The sequence below is a fragment of the Pararge aegeria genome, chromosome 16, assembly GCF_905163445.1.
Source record: "Pararge aegeria chromosome 16, ilParAegt1.1, whole genome shotgun sequence".
NCBI classification, from domain to species: domain Eukaryota; kingdom Metazoa; phylum Arthropoda; class Insecta; order Lepidoptera; family Nymphalidae; genus Pararge; species Pararge aegeria.
In genome coordinates, this window is record NC_053195.1 from 12,733,405 (window position 1) to 12,755,793 (window position 22,389).

The window sequence follows — 22,389 nt, forward strand, 5'->3', positions numbered from 1 at the left end:
AGTTACTTCTGGCGGTAAATAATGAAGGCTTGTTTTATACGTTTATTTTGTTAATATGAATTTTTTATTTATATAAAGCATGCTATACTTCCAAATAGTATTTAACTTACTAACTTAGGTTGATGATCAAAATTGAGTTAAAAAATCATTTATCATTAATTCGTAACGTCAATTTTTTAACGTCATGTCAGAATTTTTGCAGAATCTCTAACAACATTACAGAATGCAGATTCTAGAAGCCGGCGTGAAACTCAACAATTTCTCTATTCTAACGTCTAAATTTAATTAATTTCCTCTAAATCATTTTTCTATTTTGTGGTAGGTTAGAGCGGAGCTTAAGCACCTTGTCATTAAGAATAATACAGGGTGTATAATCTTATATCAGTAAGTTTCATGATTATACAGAGTAGCTTTTTCTAGTCATTCAAAAGTGATCCAGTCAATCTGTTTACTGTACTTTATTAATAGGTAAAAGGAAAAAAAAACAAAGTAACTAATCAATAAAGCTTGTGTTTGCGACCACTCTGGCGCAGTGGCGCAACCCGGGTTCGATTCCCGACAGTGAATATTTGGGAATTTATAATTTTGAATTGACAATCTATGAATTTGTCGATCTCTCTTGCACTAACATGGGCAGGAGACATTTTCTCCATGTTAGAAAATCGATTAAAACCTTAGGATACCAGATGAAATTTGATATGTTATGAAATAAATTTAGGCTTTTATGCAAACAATTGCAACCAAATACTGAAATCAATCGCTCATGTCATGATCTTAATGTAAGCCAGATTATATTCCTTAACAACAGCAGCCAAATCTGAAACGTTAGGTACTTACTAATAATCCTCTATAGATAAGCGATTCAAACTTATTTCTAAGATTTTATTTTATTCTAGAAATTACTATCACGAGACGCTATCGGCGATACAGATTTTACTGGAATTATATTTGAGATAATTTGGTGCAGTTTATGGTCTTGCTGTTTTTAAGATACCAACCATAAGTGTCTGGGCCCTGTATGAAATTAATCTTAACACTTGAAACTTCACGATCTTCTAAACAAGCAATTCCATTTTATACGAGTAGATTTATGTATAGTCTGAATTTCGGAAACGGCTCCAACGATTTTAATAGTGTTTCTTATCAGAAAATACAAAATACGAGTTTTTCTATATCGAGAAAACTCGTATTTTCCGTTTTTTCAGACAATGAAAAATTGATACAATATCATTCGAATACGGAGAAAAATTTTGCCACGACCTACCTACAAGATTAAATAGGTTCTGGTGGGAAATCTGGTGGTCCCGAAAACAGAAGATGTCTCGAGCAAAGATGATATTTTTTTTTCAAGCATGGTCATCCACGATCTTTAGTATTTTTATGCTCCATCAGTATCAGCTTATTGCCTTGGATTCTGTGGACTGCCGTACTCAAAGGCTCGTTGGTAACCTAGGTCATAAAAAACTCAGAGGTATTCTATTAGATATATTTCAGAGAGTGTGCTCAAGAACTGTTTGATCTAGTTCCGCCCTCGCTTTGCATCTTCGTTTCTGTTTCTTGATCTGCAATTTTTTTTTTAAACAACATGTGTGTTGTTTAAAAAAAAACAGCTTGTGCTGTGGGTACTAGAACTGATGAATATTTTTATGAATAATATGCATAAGTACTTATAATATAGATATAAACACTCAGACACTGAAATACGTTCATGTTCATCACACAAACATTTTCAAGTTGTGGGAATCGAACCCACGGCTTTAGACCAAAAAAGCAAGATCACTGCCCACTGCGCCTATTGGAGTACCTTTTATACATAAAAGGAAACGGTATTTTGTATAAAACTATTTATTATTTTCGGAAAGGAGCTTAAAATACTAATTTTGATGTTAATTGGCAATATAAAATTAAATGGTTTATGAATCGATAATTCATCAATTACTGAAAGAGTGGCGAAAACAACAGTAATAAGGATAACTGCAATGTTTGTTGTATCGCTTTGCGAGAAGTAGTAAGTAGAGCTTTTTATGGCAGAACTTGTCAGGGAAATAACTAACTCCATTCTTATTTCTGGCGCCAGGTAGCATCGCTGTTTTCCGGTTTATAGGTTGGGGTTGCCGGTGTTATTAAATACGTAACACCTAGGTCTCAAGTTGATAGAAACAGGGCGGGCGGTACTCTGTAGGACGTGTTTCTTACATTCCCTGCGAAGATTATAGAATCATCATCATCAACAGCCATTGTGCGTCCACTGCTGGACATAGGCCTCTTTCAAGCAGCGCCAACTTTTCCTATTTTCCATATCCAGTCGATGCCTGCCACTTTTCGGAGGTCGTCGCTCCATCTAGTTAGGGGGCGTCCGACACTCCGCTTACCGACACGCAGTCTCCACTCGAGGACCTTTCCAACGTCCATCGGTCCTCCGATAAACGTGACCAGCCCACTGCCACTTCTGTATGCTAACACGAAAGGCAGTTACTTTAGTTCTTTGGCGAATCACTTCGTTACGGATCTTATCCCTCAAAGAAATACCAAGCATAGCTCTTTCCATAGCACGCTGAGCGACTTGAAGTTTGTTAATTAGCCTCGCTGTCAGTGTCCACGTTTCGGAACCGTAAGTCATGACCGGCAGGTTTATTGAATATGTTTCCTCAATTATCATCACGGGGACCATCTGCTTGGTCAGTCCAGTCACACTATCAAAAATAGACATAGAGGAAACTGATTTACGCTAAAAAATAAATTAAAATATTAATAAAATCCTTGCTTCTTTTTAAAAGTCTTTTCAAAAACTATTTTTTATGTACGTTACAGTATGTAGTTTATTATAATTATATGTATGAACAATATATATTATATATAATAATTATATGTGTAGTATTAGAATTTATACCATGTATGTAGTTTAGCAATATTTTTATGTAGGTAGACATTTTTATTGCCGCACCAACCCGTTCCTTACAAAAACTACTAACGCCAAAGGTTGTTTGGGAGAGATCGCTTTAGCGATAAGACCGCCTTTGCACACCTAAACTAGTTTATTATTATTTTTCATTTGTTTGTTCAAATGTGTTTCTTTGTATTTTGTTTTTGTGAGTGCAATAAAGAATTTAATAATAATAATAAACTACGGAGAGATTTCAAACTGGCCAAGTACCAGCGTCAAAGCCAATTTCTCTTGATTCGTCCCATAGGGTTACCATTTAGATTTTGCTTTAAAAAACCTCTCCTAACATTAAATAAAGTAATTATACCATATTAGTGATGAGGGTAGAGTCTCCCTGACGAGGAGACCGAGTTCGATACCGACACGTACCTCTCTCTTTACGGAGTTATGTGCTTTTTTAATTTCAGCAATTAAAGTATCAATTTGTTTAACGGCTAAGAAAAACATTGTGTAACCTACATCTTTTTAGTATTTTGTAGTGTTCTCAAAGGCGTGTGAAGTTTCCCACTGGGCCAGAGTGGTGGACTACTAAACCCTTCTCATTCTGAGAGGAGAACAGTGTAGTGGCCGGTGATAGTTTAATAATGATAATGATGATAAATGCTGAAGAAACAACCTTCAAAAAATATTGACCTCATAAATTACAATCTAATAAAGAGAGAAAAGTATGCCACAGTGAAATTAAGCCCGCATCTTTATTATTATAATTCTACCTTCTAATTATTATAATCGAATGAAGGTAGGTATATTATAAATTATAAATAAATCAAGCGATGCATCAAATGAGCTCAAGTACAAGGTCATATTATGCGGGACATGACAACAAGAATGCAGGAATGGCATACCGACCATGGATGGAATTGTAAAGCCGCGTTATAGTGCGGTGTGCGACAGGGGTGTGCGATCGTTTAAATAGATATCATATCTATTGGGTCATCGAAGGAACAAAAAGATAAATAACATAATATTCAACATTAATTCTTGTTTGAATTCAGGGGTTCTTTAATGGTAGCGAGGAAATTAGCCTCCACCAAATCATTTCAACAGACTATATAAGTTCAAAAATTATGATTTCGCCTGCCGAGGATCGGACCGGGACCGGGTAAATTGAAACTATTGCAATACAATAGTTATTTGCATTATTATAGTTCAAAATATATTCATTGTTTGACAATGTAATATGTGAAGTGTTAATGTAATTTGTGCAAATGATAACCGGGGTATTCTATCACCATTCTTAATTCTACTGCAAAGCAGTATTGCTGTGTTCCGGTTTTAATATTGTGGTTGCCAGTATCTATTATTACAGGACATAAATTCTGCGCCTCAGGTTGATGAACTCAAGACGCCAATCTGTAGAACGTTTCTTGTATGCCATGCGAAGTGATGATCTGTTCATCTACTCGGTCCGTCAATTTTTACTACAAAAAAATATAATAATTATTCATCTTCTTTGTACCGTGCTATGTGGTGACAGTAGATCAGAATATAGTTGTCTCTTTCCCTTTTTTTCCCTTAAGTGTTACGACTAAGGGAATGTAACTAAAAACGTACAGCACCGCCGTCAGGGCTACTACCTATCCATTACTACGTTCACCAGCCTCTATGCCCTGCTAGGAGATTAGAGGCAAACCCTCCACTTGGGAAATACCATTAGTCCAGCAGAGGATTATTGGTGGCTATTGATGGGTCTTCATTGTATTTTGATAGATCATGCACTGCAACTTTTTAATCGCGAGAAAATTCTCTCAATGTGAGCAGAGGCTAAGCAAAAGGATAACCCATACGCAGATAAACGATTGATCGACAATCATATCTTCAGCATTATATCTCACAACATCGTCTGACACTATCTACATCTGTCCAGATAGCGTCATCACGATAAAATTGACGATTTACCACGGGATTAGTTACTTTAGTCACAGATCGCACCACGACGTGTATACTGCGGTCAAAATGAACTGTGAGTAGAATTTGTTGATATATCATTGTAAGGCTTATTAATATTTTACTGTTAGATACATCGAAATGGATTTGCATTCTCGCAATCGTACAGTCATTTTCGAGCATCGAAACACCGTAAAGTCAAAGCTAAATGGACCTAAAACATCTCGCTTAAGAGTCGCATATTGTGTAATCCTGTTTTTATCTTGCCAAGAACGCTTGCTGTGGCAAATATGAGTTAAATATGGTTGGACGGATATGAGTTTTGAAACAAGGTTCATAAATTCCGTTTTTTCGATTAAGAGCCTTAAAATCTTATACTAAGGATACAAAGCCTTCAGACGGATCCAAATCCGGTAAGCGGGCTCGTTCATCAGAATTTCCGCCAAGCCCTAAGTCTTGGGCTTCGACATTAATAATCTTGGCAATCTCAAAAATAATGAGTTCCTACTGAAATGAATTTTTCGAAAAAACACAAATATTTTACTTATTTATTATAATTATTACTTATTAGTGATGCCATGCTATATTTTGGTATAGGTAAATCCAGATGCATTAGCATTACACTTCATTCTTGTATTAAGACTCAGACGACGCAAATATACCGCCTGGTGTCCTACCTTTACTGCCTCCTTGTAGGAACGATAGATTCGTGTACACGTGATTTAAACAACTCTCTACACACAATCATGACATACCTACCCAAAGAGGATACAAACACTACGTTGTATGCACTCAACCCTAGGTTAAAGTTTGGACCAAAGCAGGTAATTACGGGGTAATATCAAAGTTTCAAAGTAAGTTGGGAAACAGTTCAAATGTTCAAACTCCATCAAAGCAACATAAGTGAGATTCAATGTGGGAAATGTGCACGACGGAGCTCTAAAGCTCTAGGGAATTGAAATTTTAGCTGCGCACGAAATGTACTTAGATATTTGACGTTCTACGTACTATCTTATCAAAAAACTACATGTTAGGTGTGGTGGTAAGAGATGAAGCCGTTAAAGATGGTATTGAGGTAGGGGTACAAAAGAAGTTATAAGTCATACCCCGAAGCGCGAAACGTGGTTTTTTAATTTGGTAATTAGTTAAGCCCGACCTACGCACTAGACCAGAGAAAATTGCTGCTTAAGACCACAGCGCTCTTCGATTTTTTCTCTGGTCTGATCTAGTGGAAGGCTTTGGTTGTGGCTAGTTAGCACCATACTGACAAAGACGTGCCGCTAAGCGATTAAGCGTAACAATGTGCTGCGTGGAAAGTGGAAACCAATTGGGGCTACATACCCCAAATAGGTTATCCCTCTACCGTATTAGACTGCATCATCAGTAACCACCAGGTGTGGTTGAAGTCAAGGGCTAATTAATTTGAAAAGTCATGATGGCTAATTTAGAAAAACTGCCCTCTGATGCTCGGAATTATCTTATTTTTTCAGAAATTAAAGGTTATGTTAATTATAACTTTAATAAGTCTTTGTTCCATAGCTAGATATTATTGATTTTGGAATTCATATCTTCATTCTTCATCTTAGCAACTATCAGTTGCTTCTTCATCATCTTAGCAACTATCAGTTGCTTCTTCATCATCTTAGCAACTGATAGTTGAAATCACAAAATACTTTATATACGCAGAGATTTTCGAAGTTCAAGCGGTAAAAATTTATGTTTATATAGACGTGACGTCATAATTTTGAATTCGGTGTTTCAGCTGTCATAGCGGATCGCTATATTTTGCAGTTTTATTCATCGTCAATCCAAAACCAATCTCATTTAGCTTATAAATAAAAATACGTATTTAATAATACATGAATCGTATATTATTAGATAAATACAGCATTTTATCGATCCTTTGGTACTGTCATAATGCCTATTTTGCACCGAAACGCCATCGTTACCAATATCGTCAGTATACTCGGGTGAGTTCTGAGCTTAACTTCGAGATCGCTTCGAGCTACAACACAGTTCGTTACAAATCGAGAAAACTAGTCGATAACGCAGCAACCTCATTGCAATCACGTTTACAGATCGCCTTTCTGGTATGTTATCAGACGATTTATACCACCCATACCCACGGATCGCTATTTGAGACATTTTAGCCTCAAATAATACTTCCGGCTATACTTTCTAAGGTAGGAATATTCCCAATTTGGATATTAGACTGCAATATTTTGGTAAAACAAACTATTGCGTTGTACAAAAGCTTAAAAGCTTCGGGCATCATTTGGCATGCGCTGCAGCACGAAATTGGCGCATGCGTTTATGAACCACCTGTTACTGGATTGATGTGATATCACTCTTAGGAACGATCGCACCTGAAAGGGTCGAAGTGAGCCTTCCCTCTCCATAATAAATAAAGGACCTGCAAATATCTAAAGTTATTTGTCACCGTCCTTCCTTTATCTAAAAGTGTAATAGTGCTAGTATTTTGTTCTCAATTGTGTGTTCATTGTGTATGGAAGCGCTGAGATGTATCTCTTATTATTGTGCTCGATGAGCTTTTCAGATGCGTCATTACGCCATTTTGTTGTTATGCTTTCGCAATATTTGATTCTAGTATAAGTGATGTTGATGACTTTCGTGACTTCAATCCTTAGTATCCTTAGTACTCGTTTATATTAATGTAAATGCGAAAGTGTGTTTTCTTTTTGTTTGTCGTTGCTTAGCGCCCTAACCAATCGACCAATCAATTCGATTTTTGGCAAATATTCGAGTTCTTGTATTAGTGGTGTTGACGACTCTCCTTTCGTATCCTTAGTTTACATATACTGGTATATTAATATAAATGCGAAAGTGTTTTTGTTTGTCATTGCTTAGCGCCCAAACTAAGCTGTCAATAAACTTGAGTCAGTTGAAAGGACGGAGGGTAACAAAGGCTTCTTTATATCCCAGGACAACAAACGCTTCCTACGGGGAATAACCGTACGCGGACGAAAAACACGGGCAACAGCTAAAAGTCATTAAATCGATTTAGATGTTTGTGTATATTATGTATATATGAATAGTACCTAATTGCTTAAATTGATTTGCAGCGATCCCGCGATTGCTTTGCATCGCAGCTGCGCTTGCCAGCGCTTCGGCTTTGTCGATATCAATTAGACAGAACCCCGAGACTCTGTGCATAGGCCAGGAGAACTTCCTACGCATCGCCAACGTTGACAACTGCCTGGACTACTATCAGTGCTATTCCGGACGCTCGTACTTAATGCAATGCCCCCTGGATACTTGGTTCAATGAGGAGCAACAGGTATATATTTTAAATAGCATGTAGCCATAGAATTAAGAACATACAAAAACCGAATTAGTAGTGTTTCTCGAACAGGTGCAGTGGTTAGTCACTTAATTTAATTGAGCAGTTGTCAGTAATTACCATACCATTAGTAATTATTTAAACATTATTATTTAAGTTTTTCAGCTAGCAATATTCAGCGGGTGTGAAGTAAGACGAATGTTTTTTGACACAATGCCCTTCATGGTTCTGCAAGCTCCCAACTGGGTGGAGCAGAACATGAGCGTTAGCCATAATTTTCATCTTGTCCATGTTCATACATAGGTCCACCTGTCAAGAAACTCTGCTGAGCTCATTGAGTATCGAATTAAGGTCTCCCAGAGTCTCTGCCATAATTTTTGAGATTTTTGGCACTGAGTGAAATAAGCTATTTTTTATCCCACCGGGATTTGTGTAAAAATCATAACAAACGCGGACGCGGGTAACGCGGGTAACTGTTAGTTAAGTCATTCCGCTTAAATTTAGCTCTTGACTGCACATCTCATGCTAAGTAATGATGCGATCGAAGATGGTAATGGGCTAGCCTGATAGCGGCATGGCTATATTATTCTCAAGCCTGTGATCTGTTTCGACGCTGTCAGGGAGTTTGACGGATTGCTGGTGTCAATTCTTGTTCGCAGAAATGTATTCATCGTAAAATGCCCTCACTCTGTATATTTTTCTTAGGTTTGTGATCGGTCTACTCCACCGGAAAAGTGCCGAGTGGAACCCGAACCAGAACTCGAACCAACGCCAGAACCAGAACCAGAACCAGAGCCGGAACCCGAAGCCGAACTAGAAACTGAATCTGAAGCACCCGAAACAGAAGAAGATCAACAAAACGAAATAGAAGATGACGAAGATGGTCAAGAGCAAGGTGAAGGAGATGATGATGATAATGAAGAAAATAATCCCGGAGATAATGGCAACAATAGCAATGAACAAGGAGACGACACTGATGAAGGATCTGACAGCAACGATAAAAATGATACGGATGATATTAAGGTCAACGAGGAGGTTGAAGAGGCAGATGATCAAACTGCGCAAGTTACTTACAATGAAGAGGGTAGACATAAACTCACAGAGGATAATTTCATTACAGAGGAAAAGCGATACAATAATGAAGAGAATGAACTGGTCGCTATGGGGCAGACTACCCACGACATTATACTTCTCAATAACGTCAACGCTTACAATGATCAGGGGCGTTCCGATAGCCTTGATGACCATAAAATTTACAAATTACAGAAACGGGACGAAGCCCAAGACGACGCTAATATTGCGGGTGATAATGTAGATGAGAACGATGCACTGGGCGAAGACAACAATATAGTTGATGATGATAGTGAATTATTGGAATTTGACGAGACTAAGAAAATATCACGTAGATCTTTAAAACTGAAAGAGTGGCAAAGCGAAGCTGAATATGATGAAGACGATGAGGATGAAGAGGTTTTTAAACTAACACGAAAATCAGTAAAACAGAATAATGATGATAATGATGACGAAGATGATGATGGCGACGATGATGATGATGACGACGAAATTGATGATGATGATGATGATGACGATGAAAACGATGATGATGATGGTGATGACGAGGATGATGATGAAAACGATGATGATGATGATGATGACGACGATGATGATTATGATGAATTATGGAAGACCCGTGGTGGATTGAAAAGATTGCGTAGATTTATAACACAAAATGAGGTTGAGACTGAAGGTTTAGAAGACGAAAAAGAAAAAGATTTCGATGAAGTTAAAGGCATCAACAAGTTTTTCAAAACATTATTTAGAACATTTGCATAAAACGTTGGCGTTCTTTCAAAAGCATATCCGACAGGAGTGCCAGCTTGAAATAGTAGATATTAGTTATTATATACTAGTAGGTTCTTAATTTATTCATTAAACAATTAGATCTAAGAGATGAGTGTAGCCGATTCACTTTGTGCAATTTTGTAAATAATCTGACTAAAAAGTGTATTAAATTATTTAAATTATAATGACTAATTTTATTTTATTGCGGTCAATCAAAAAGTTATAAGTATGTTTTATTCTATTTGTAAAATCACTATTATTTTACAAATAGAATTATAAAATCTATATATAGAATAGAATCTATGTACAGATAGTATATATATATAAAGAAGCGTTAACACAGTATAAAAAAAACAGATATGTAGGTATATATTTATCTTATTTTTTTCGAAATCCCAAGCTTAGAATGATAACGTTAGTGTGAAATTATGTTTTAAACTTGCTCTTCACTCATACAAAGTAACATTCACTTAGAGGTTGGTTCTAATATTTTGCCAGCGAACGAAATAAATATAGAAGTTGCCCTTTTTAACCAATTGACATTCGAAATTGGTATTTGACTCAGACGTTAGACGGTTTTTTTGGCAAGAATTATGTTGAAAAGAGATAGCCTCTTTTGCGGAGCCTAGCCTCTCTCGTGCGGAATATGAGTTATTCAGTTTCGAACTTTACTTATTCTATTAAAATACCATAGTTACATATTATTACTAAGTTGTAGGCCTCTCCTCCATGTAATTTCGTTTTATTTGTTAAAACTCATTTCTTACGGCGAGGTACTACCTAAGCAGCAAACTCTGCTCTCATCTCCCGCGAGATAGAAAAATGATTGTAAATTGATGTTGGAAAAGAGCAACAGTTTCTTGCAGACTCTTCTCGGTAGAATCTGCTTTCCGTCCTGTGGTAGAATCATTACATACATATTTGACGCTTCAAGTACTTATAAAGTAGGTCTACTTAAAATATTTTTTTTCTGATTTTGAGTAAAGACTCCATAAAATAAACGCCAAATCGAGGAATGAAACCCGCGGCTGCAGTGAAGTTGAAAGATCTTATTCGACTAAAATATTGACGTTTGGAAAACAAACTTTGATCAAGCATATTTAAAAAAATAACTTTACTTTATCAAACTTACCGAAAATTGTTAAACGACGACGTCTAAAAAATATTAAAAACTTTACATAATAACTTAAAATTAATCAGAATGATAAAATATTCAGGGAAACCTGGCGTTTCGGGAAATAAAATGAAACATAATATATTTCAGATTTTAGCAATCAGAATGTATTTCAAATTTTATAAATCAAATTATAGTATAAGTAACACAACCAAAGCAAAACATTAAACATTGGATTTAAGAGATACGTTTATGTCACGGTAGGCCCGTATAGGATCGGCCGTAAATGCATAAAATATAGGTTACTTTTATGTTAACTAAGTACGTTAACTATAATATGACTCGATAGTTAAAATGTTATTTTCTACTCATTGGCAGTAATCCCTACACAATACTGGCGCCCTCTCGCGAACAAATTGAAACCCGCAATTATGGTGAATCGTCAAGAACTGTCAAGATATACTGTCAATTTGTTTACGTTAAGGGAACTCTGCGGGAAAGGACAAATTTTTCGTTTCGGTCGCTCTTACAATGCCAATCGCGATCAATGCGACATGACAGCTTTATGTTCATACTTTTGACTGCCATTTAGACTGTCAACAGTATCAAGATCATTGACCAATTTTTTTGGCACCCAAATTATATAAAGATTTTAACAAGTCAAGTATGTTTAGGCAGTTATGTAAAAAAAACAACTGTCATATTATTCTCATAATCTTACGTCAATAAAAAAAAATAGTTCTATAAGAAATTATTATTTCGCACATGCTTAATATTATGCGTTTTATATTTTTTCGCACACATTATGAATGACGCAACGAAAATTTTCCATGCTGTCCATAAACGAGGATTGCAAATAATTATTGAATAACTGAACAACGATTCACCATAATAACGTAGCACGATGCAATAAAATACATAATTAAAGCTAAAGTAGTTACAAAAATAAACATTTCAATCGTAGACAACATAGCAATATCGTTTTAACGTATTTTGAGAGCCAGGTGAGTAATTACGGAAAATTAGGTTACTAAACGATGATCAACTTAAACAGATAATTAACGTGAACAAATATCGATGTTATTTGTTTGCGAGAGAAAAATACACAGATGCCATTTAGGTGATTCCTAGAGAAAAAACAGGATTCACTACCTCTTAGATGCTGATTTAAGACATTGGGCGCCATATAAAGTTACGACACCGATTTGCCGGTGCATAATGTTTAGAGAACTCGTGCTAGTATACTCACAGATTGTTAAAATTAAAAATTCTGTCCCTTTTATTATCTTTACGAAAAAATTTATAAGATAGCTTGTTCAAGGTCAAAAAAAACTAAAAAAAAACAAAGACTAACAAAATATAATTGGTGTATAAAAGGTTTGCAGCCCCTGATTTAATGACCATGGGGTCAATGTACCTTTGTCCCAATTAGCACGTACAGGTAGCAAGGAAGGTAAATGTATGTCTTGTAATCTACTTAGATAAGACATTACTTCATTTTGAACTGGCATAACTGTTCTTTGTTCCTCTCGCAAATAACGTCAAAGTTTGTTTTCATTAAATGTCTCTTTTTATTGACCATTGTGGATCAAGTTCTCTCAGACTATGTGAATATAAATACATAGTCTTAGAGGGAAGGTTTATAGAATCATAAGCAGGTAGACACAAAATGTCGAATCAAAACATCGATTATGTATGGCATTAAAATTGTTATAGGAAGAAGTTGTGAAAAATTTGTTCGCTTTTCCGTTCATCATTCAAAATCTTTCAATCAATTAAAACTATACACGTTTAGAAAATGTATATCTGTATTTAGCTTACAAGAGTATGAGTGCAAACAGTGGCGTGCAGTAAGATAATAAAGAAAGTTGCCAGCAGATTTCCGATTTCCTCTCTACATCATTTAAACCGTATACAATATAGCCAGTACATTTTTTTTAATCTGCTAGTTCTACACGGTTTTTATTGTACTTTTCACTAATAAAAAACATATTCAAAAGTACTGAATTGTTTTTAAAGTATATAGTAGGTTATATGATATCGTATCGTTTGTACGTAACCATTGCAAAGAGGATATAAACACAACAGTATTTTAAACGAACTTATGTAGTATGCAATACGTTAATCCAAGATGGTGGTGCTTTATCTTATAAGAATTTATAAATTTATTTTTGAATGTTAAAAAATCGAATTGAACAATACAGCAGGTAATACAAAGTCAAAAAGACTTTGCAAGCGAATCTGCACACTATAGTGATGTGACAAACAGGAATAATGTGTAGATTAAAGTGTACAGATAGTAATACTAAACACGAATCCCTTTATTTTCTTTCTTACATTGTATTTTGTGTGGTGACGGCAGACCACGTACATTTGTCACAACCCCTCCCCTTTCCGCGGGTGTCGTTTGAGGCGATTAAGAGAGTATAACGAAGAAAGAACTGCAATCACCAATCCGTCTACCCAGCTTAGTGATTATGGGGAAACCCTTCCATTGGGGGAGGCCTATATTGCCACAGTGGACTTTTATAGGTTTCTGATGATGATGATTGTACCCTGTCATATTATGTTGCACGGAGTGCACGCCACTGATTGCAATACAAGAGAAATTTGTTCAACATGGTCCACCTAACGCTCTGTAAAAAAAAGTAGCTAATGAGTAGATAAGATATGTGATGTGTTAAAATGTATAGATCTTCTGTGGCGCAAAAGTACGCACAAACATGTTTCTGTTCTCATTTCAAAAGATATGAAATTTATAACTTATATCATGAGACAGGTAAATGAAGTTTATTGAATGCATTCTACACATATGCATAACACAAATCGGTATTTGTACTACTTTTGCGCTTCACAGACTATAAAAGCCTACCCTAAAGCGTATATAATAGAAGTATCCGTTATCTAGCGCTTTTAAAATAACATTTCGACCAGATACTCGTATATGCTACAAAGATTTCGCGTACCGTTTACAAAAAAAATATGGTCGCGGGAACTTTTTTATTACACAAAAGTTACGACGCAATTTTTTTTAATAACACTTTACGCGAAATACAAAAATATCACTTTTAGTACACATTGCCACTTTGTCATATCCATGCGAAATTTTTATAAAACAATTAATCATTTAAAAAAAAGAACTAAAATACATCTACAATAATAATATGTTACAAATAATTATTATAAAAGTAAGAATGCGGTTACAGTAGTACAGAAATTAAGAAATTGATATTAAAAACAATAAATAAACAAACAAAACAACTATATACAAAACAGCTACAGTATGCGTAAAATCCCACTATAAACCGCTGTCACTCGTACTGACAAACATTACTGTGAAATTGTGAAGTCACAAAGTGAACCTAAACTTGACTTTGTCGTGTCGACATGACTTCCCTCAAAAGTGTAAACTTTAACTTATTAAGATGACCAAATGAAAATGATACAAATTTACGTCGCGTGATGTGTCGTTAATGCGATTTTACGCAAATAAATAAAATTAATATATACCATGCCATGGATGCGACAAATTACAACCTTCGATACAATTCCGAACATCAAATCCTATCGCGCTAATACGCGCCTAAACTACGACGGTTACATGAAAATATCACGTGAACGAATACATAGTTACGTTTTATTCGTGAACGCGCAAGTCGTTTATCGCGTCGTAAGTAGCGATATTTTTTTACTCGCGAGACATGACTTTTATTGCGTTTAGTGTAAGGAAACTATGTAATGCAGTGCACTTAAGAAATGATTTTGTGTTAAGTACGTATCTCTAGGTACAATAAAAATATGAAAAATTATAACGACTGAAAGTCAATAAATAATTGATAATAAAGAAAATAGCACATGTTGAAGAAAATGTATTTGTGCACGCATCGGCAGACTCGTCGAGATATTTCCATCTCATGTGCGTTCGATCCCTGCTAAGATATTTAACCGCTCGCATAAGTCTGATGCGGTAAACGACTTACGCGTACACTCTAGTTTATTTTTTTTTTCCCTTGCTATTATGGTAAATACAAAAGCGTGCGCCTTAATTCTTATCAAATCCCTTCAGACATTGTTCAGTAAAAAAGTACGAAATAGCGGTACGGTGCGCCAAAAATTACAATAGGACTGGCGGTAGTGACAGCAAAAAAAAATTTACATACAAAAATTTAAAATGTTGTGATATTTTTTTCTATAGATTAATACGAAGTAGTACAAAAGCTTATAATATGGCAGAAGAACTAAAAGGTATTACCGAAATAAATTGGTGATAAGTTAAATAAAATATGTTTCACAACAACCAAGAAAATAAAACTTCATGTCACAGTGTAGCTAGCCAACGGCCGGTCTTATTCTAATTTGAGACGCATAACAGTTGTACAAAATCTACACTATGGTCGTTGCTCCGGCTCGAAAGACCATCAGGCCGCAATGGCGTTTGGCGATGCTGAGATCGCATTGGTGGGACTCAACATAAAATGGCCGACGGGTCAAAACAGGCCGACGTCCTTCTTCATGTTGGTCTGTTTCCATGCCGGTAGCACTGAAAACTCTTCTTTGGTCATGCCGAATGCCTCCTGGACAAGACAAAAATAACCAAAATTAATGGCTATGATCGTTCCCACGATATAATTAGATAAGTGTTAGAAATTATAGTTATTAACTAAAGTTATTGTCGGCCGATTGGCGCAGTTTGCAGCGACTCTGCTTTCTGAGCCCAAGGCCGTGGGTTCGATTCCCACTACTGGAAAATGTCTGTGTGATGAGCATGAATGTTTTTCAGTGTCTGGGTGTTCATATGTATATTCTAAGTATTTTTGTATGTTATTCATAAAAAAAATATTCATCAGTCATCTTAGTACCCATAACACAAGCTACGCTTACTGTGGGGCTAGATGGCGATGTGTGTATTGTCGTAGTATATTTATTTATTTATTTATTAAGCTACCTGGCTACCTTAGTGGTATGACTACCATACTCTGTAACAGGTTAGCCCTCTACCATATTAGACTGCATCATCACTACCAGGTGAGAAAATAAAGATTCTAAAATCAAAATTGCATTCGATCTTCTGGTTGTTATATTAATTATAATCAGGTAAAGACTGCAAATTTTTAATTATAAAAAAATATCAATAGAAAAATCGAGGTTGGAGAGGAAACAAATAAAAGCGTTTTTCGATTTACGTTCCTTTTCAATGTTCAATCTATCTGTAATCTGTTGATAAGGTTCTTAGCAGAGCTGTTATTTGTTAAAAAATTATGGTCATTTTTGACAATAACAACGTGGCTATGGAATAAATCTAAAAGTTACGGATAGATTGAATAAAGACAATTGACATTAAAGGAATCATTATCAGTCTCCTCAGTATAATATCTGCAAGCTAGCAATCTTTTCAAGTATCAAAACACTTCAACGTTAGCTACACTTCAAGCAAAATTGTCCCAATGTGGCTTTAGAGTCGCAAATTCTGTTATCCTGCATTTTATTTTTCCAAGAGCGCTTGCTGTTAAAGTGAAGACGAAATTGGGGGATTTAAAAAAATATGCATACATTCTATTTTACTCTGACGTTACAGAGTATCGGTTGTCGAAACCGACCTCCGATTGCGTACAAATTATTTGATGCAAGCAAGCCTAGAATTCGAAGCCACCCACCCCTCCCTGCACATTATCCTCCTACATTTTTACCTTCCATGACTTGTAACTTCTGTGGTCTTACCAGGAAATCGGGTTCAGACAAATGCCTCTCCAGATGATGAGGGTCGACGTGATCCGGCAAAGGGCGTCGCTGAAGGGCCGCGATAGGTAGTACAGCGTCACAACTCGTCAGGCGAGACAGCTCCACCGCACCGCTCACTACCTCTCCCGATTTGTAACCGTGCTGCAATGTACAGTGTCGGTGCGTATTGAACAGTGTGGAAGCAAAGCGTTATAACTAAACCGTAGATTCCTGTTTTGTATATAATATAGATAGTGGCATGTTTTTTAAAATTAAATCAAACTGATTGCTGGTTAACTAGGATATTTATTTTGTAACAATTAATGTAGTGATTGCACTGAGACCGCCGATGCGTGAATGCGGGTCCGCGCCACGTATGTTGCGTTCGCAGCCCCTCGCGGAGCCCTTGAGGCGCGGACTGGTTTCGATGGATCCAAGTGGACATCGAACAATAGCCTTAGAGTACTTATGCATAACACAATTTACTATATTTTTATAATTTTTAATAGTGTTACAGTCGCTATAAGACTGATGTGAAAGGCATATACTAATTTCGGCATCGACGGTAGGAGAGCCGTAGCTTAATTTGAGAAAGCGCTCAGGCCGCGATTGCCAGAGAGTCGCAGGTTCAAATCCTGTCGGTTACGAACATTTTTATATGCATTTTAAATTTATAAAATTGCCAATTTACTAAAGTCTATTTTTAGAATCCCGTACCCAAAGGGTGAAAACAAATTCTTAAGAATTCAAATAGCTGCGTCTCGTAACGGTGTCGCAAGTCCAGAGATTTATGTCATCTTAAAATATGCGTACCTTAAAAATATGTACCGTACCGTGTACATATTACGTGAGCGGTACGCATAATTATAGACGAGATAAAATCTCTGGACTCGCGACACCGTTACGAGACGCAGCTATTTGAATGGTGGGGTTAACTGCTTTAGTTTTAAAATAAAAGCTACATGGGTTTCAAACGCGTCCTAGTCTAAGAAGAAGTCCACAACAAACTTAGCCGGGCGAATTTTGTATAGTTACATAATTTTTTGTCTTGTTCTTACGTATGTCAATTTACTAATTACTCATTTAAGTAGCGTTTTATTGGCGTTTAATCAACATTTTATTAATACGGTGGGCGTTGAAATCGGTAAGTGTGTACGCTAGCAATGCACGCGAAAACGTAAGTATAACATTGACATTTCAAAAGACTCGATATGGGACATGGTAATGTCAATTAATAAAGAAAATCAGAATTTTTAACACAATCACCAATGTTTTTTCACCATCACCAAAATGCTTAAAATATAATTTACAATTATTATTATTATACTATTTGAACTTCAGACGGGAATGTCATCGACATCATTGTCATCGCCTCAACCGGTTGACGACCACTGCTGGAAGTAGGTATTTTATAGGCAGTTCCAAAATCCACGGCTTTGGGCCACTTGTAAGTTCAGACGATTCTTGCGACTCGCTTGATGTCGTCTGTCCACCTCGTCGGAGACAGGCGACATTAAAATGTTATCATACCACACATTATATTGCTGTTTAGTGCACGAATCTCTTGTCCTCCTTAGGCTCAAAAGAAAGGAGAGTGCTTTTGCAAATATTGACTTTTTATATGTGCATCTTTCCGCCAATCGCGGCCTGAATGCAATGTGTAATATATAAATTATATATATATATATATATATTACACATTGCATATATATTTGAATATGCTAAAGAGATGCAGATTCAAATCAGGATGGTTCCGAAATATTTATATGCATTTTAAATTTATGTATCTTTTGCGTAATCTTACCAATAAACACATGCAATACGTATAAATAGTTTTCTCCTTACCTCTCTTATAATTTAAACAATATCAAAAAATATATATACACATCTGGAGGCTGGCGTTGTGGCTAGTAACGACAAATTCGTGCTACCAAACGATTTAGCGTTCCGGTACGATGTCGCATAAAAATATACCTAATATTTAATATAACTGCCAGTACCATAACAAGTTGAATCTTACACTGCATCTTCACTTACCAGCAGGTGAGATGGCAGTCAAGGGTTGACTTGTAGTGAAATAAAAAGCAATACATAAAGAAAATCTTTTTTTTTTTGTGGAATGTCAATTTATTTCAAATCTATAGCTACACCTAGGTATATTAAACCTATATACCTCATCGGTTTCCACGCGACATCGTATTGGAACGTTAAGTTGGTCCCGGGTTCAGGGGCAATTTGAAAATTTCCGAATTTAGCCGTGGCTAGTTACCACCCTACCGACAAACACGTGCCGCTTAGCGATTTAGCGTTCCGTTACTTTATCGCGTAGAAACCGATTAGGGGTTAAATATAACTGCCACACTCCCTAACAGGTTAGCCCGCTACCACCTTACCCGAAATCACTTACTTGTAGTGTAATATAAAAAAAAATGAAACTTACCGCGATGTTGGCCTCAGCGGCTTCGTCGTGCTCGGCCCAGCTGTCGAACAGCGCGGTGAAGGAGTGCGGTTCGAGTCCCGCGGCGACAACGCGTACGTCCGGCCGGGTGGGGCGGGACACGCGCCAATACGCGTCCGCTGTACGTAGGGCGGCCGCGCGCATAGCTTGCCATCGGCCCGCAAACGCTCCTACGCCTTGAAGAAATTAAAAAAAATTGTTAACTAGGGTACCTTTGTTTATTACTATTTATAATACTGAACATTAATATTACTCTTATCTTATATATATATTTCTTGTGTGCGTGTGTATGTCACTGAACTCCTCCTAAACGGCAGGACAGATTTGAATGAATTTTTTTGTATGCGTTTGGGTGGCACCCTGGATGGTTTAGATTCACAAATCAGCCCGATAGATGGTGCTGGGGTCCGCTAGTTTAAATATAAATATTAACAAATAACTGTAATTATAACATTTCTTAAACTATATAAAACAATGTGTAAATAATAACTGAATGTTCTTCACAAGCTTTAGAGGTAGATTATGTACTGTCTCTGAGACTTATCTATGAAACCGAAAACCTAATAGTTTTTAAGTTAACCAATGCCATAGTTTTTACTGAAAGAAATCAGATACATCCCTAACGTCACATGCGAAATTAAAATCATGCAACTTTATTACGTACGCGTCGCGCAGCGTAGGTATTATGCGCGTGTCGGTCTTTTATCTTCAATAGGGTTGCCATACGAAATTAAAACGTTTTTAAGTGTTTTTTTTTTAAATAAATATACTACGACAGAACACACATCGCCATCTAGCCCCAAAGTAAGCGTAGCTTGTGTTATGGGTACTGAGGTGACTGATTAATATTTTTTTATGAATAACATACATAAATACTTATAATATACATATAAACACCCAGACACTGAAAAACGTTCATGTTCATCACACAAACATTTTCCAGTTGTGGGAATCGAACCGACGGCCTTGGGCTCAGAAAGCTGCCCACTGCGCCAATCGGCTGTCAGTGTTTACAAGTGTAAGTACACTTAGAATGTTTTGATTTCGTTTGTATGAAAAAATAAAAATGTTTTTTTTTTATTTAAAATTTTACAGGCTGATTTGTTTTGAATTTATACTTATGCATCCTCAATTTTTTTCCGTAATTCGGTTACACGTTGTATACATTATTGTATAATGTTTTCCCGGGGAAAGTTCCCGGTGGCTTGAGACACAAGTTTTACCTAGTACAAGCATCAGTTCCCAAATTATAGCTGTGTAACAAAATAGCCCGTTATTAACATTATACTGTATATAAGTAATGTGCAGAAATGAAAAAAATCATTCAATCATTCTTTCATACATGTAAGAAACTATGCATCCGCAATGTCATATTAGGTTTAAGTATTCTCTAATGATAGTGTTATAATGTCCCTCCGGAGTCGGAGTGAAACTTACGTAAATAATGCAATGCTGAATATCTGTTTGCTATGGAGGATAAAGAATGATGAAATTATAAATTACAAAATACAGATTGTCATGCTTATCGCGGAGTATATCAAACTAAGCCTAATATTCATTATATAATAAGTTTTTGTTTTTACGACACCGACACTCGTCCTACAGAAGGAAGGCTTGTAGAACATGCTTAAGCATTAGGTACGCATTCTGTTTTTTGGTGGTGCAATAAATATTGTAATGGATTATTAATACATAATCCATTAAGATTTTGAATATATTACAGGATATGTTTCAGTTCACCTTAAAGGTTTTTTTACTATCCTAATATTTTCGTTTTGATTTGTTCAAAATTTAGTTACAAGTATTTTTGTATATATATATATTATAGATATTTATTTAAGTAAAGAAATATATTTTACGGGTATATGTATACATGCATCACCAACCTATTTTCTGTATTTGTTTTCTTCCCCATGGCTTGCCTGGAAGAATTCGCCATCTATTCAAGGCTACTATATTGTAAACATTGTTATGTTATACTTTTATATAAACATCAATAACTTTATATTGTCAAGTGCGTTCTTCAGAAGGACTGCAATTCACGGTGGATCTTTAATTTTTGTACGTAATAATATAATTTGTAAAGAACGAAAAGACATAGTTGGTCTTTCTGTTGAACGCATTGCAGAACTGTCTTGTGTGGAGCTGGAGCGATTTATAATAGTGAGTGTATACCGACCCCCTTCAGGTGATTTTAGCGATTTCGAGAATGTCATGGAGGATGTACTAAAGCGTTTGAGTCTTTCTACTAAAAAAGTAATTGTATGTGGCGATTTCAATGTCGACATTTTACTAGAAAATGCAACAACTGCTAGATTGCTTAACTTATTTAAATGTTTTAATTTGTGTCACACTTTTAGTGAACCTACTAGAGTAACTGCAACTTCAGCATCCTGCTTAGATAATATTTTTTTCAATTGTGACATTTTAGATAAAAGAATAATTAATAATTTAAGGTCAGATCATTGTGGTCAACTTATTACTGTTTTAAATACTATCAATAAAAGCAGACAAATTATAAAGTGTAGGCCAATAACTAAGACTAAATTATTGCGATTCAAACGTGAAATTTCTGCGAAAATCCCTGGTATTGCGTGCGAACATTTTCATCCGGACAGTCTTTATAGTGCACTATTTAATACTATAAACAACGAATTTAATAGAGTATTCAACTTTAAGCACATCAATGTCAGTAATAAATTAAAATTTAGTGACTGGGCTACTGTAGGTATATATAAAAGTAGGGAGAAGTTGTATGAGCTGTATGATGAAAAACAATTTAATCATACTCCAACTTTCGTAGAACACGTAAAAAAATACTCTAAAATATTTAAGAATGTTTGCACTAATGCGAAATCGCTACACATTAAATATGGTATAATGAAATCAATCTGATAACAAAATACAAACAACCTGGAAAATAGTTAATTACGAGTCAGGAAAAACTAAATCTCGTGATGTGGATTTTGAACTTATTGTTGATAACAATAAAGTGACGTCTGACAGGGAGGTTGCTAATACTTTCGAAAACTTCTTTCAGAATGTTCCCATTTTGTTAACAGATTCTCTAAGCTCTTCACCAATAGCAGCTCAGCGTATATTGAGAGATAATGTTAAAGAGTGCA

At 35.9% G+C, this 22,389-nt stretch overlaps 2 protein-coding genes across 4 annotated transcripts in view; one reads left to right on the forward strand and one right to left on the reverse strand.

The window, feature by feature from the left end:
• Positions 1-7,907: 7,907 nt before the first annotated feature.
• On the forward strand, positions 7,908-10,110 carry LOC120630647 (clumping factor B-like; the record flags this gene model as incomplete). Its single annotated transcript, XM_039899910.1, has 2 exons — positions 7,908-8,129; positions 8,838-10,110. Coding segments are annotated over 2 exons (1,350 nt in total), but the record flags the coding sequence as incomplete, so codon positions are not given.
• A 1,120-nt stretch (positions 10,111-11,230) lies between these two features.
• The window catches only part of LOC120630269 (supervillin-like), a 294,583-nt gene continuing 283,424 nt past the window's right edge, over positions 11,231-22,389 (reverse strand). For all 3 annotated transcript variants that reach the window (XM_039899430.1, XM_039899428.1, XM_039899431.1), the window contains 3 exons: positions 19,247-19,440; positions 16,807-16,968; positions 11,231-15,662 (listed from right to left, as the gene is read on the reverse strand). In XM_039899430.1, the coding sequence (XP_039755364.1) occupies positions 15,576-15,662; positions 16,807-16,968; positions 19,247-19,440 (443 nt within the window). In that variant the 3' untranslated portion in view covers positions 11,231-15,575. The remainder of the gene's footprint in view (positions 15,663-16,806; positions 16,969-19,246; positions 19,441-22,389) is intronic.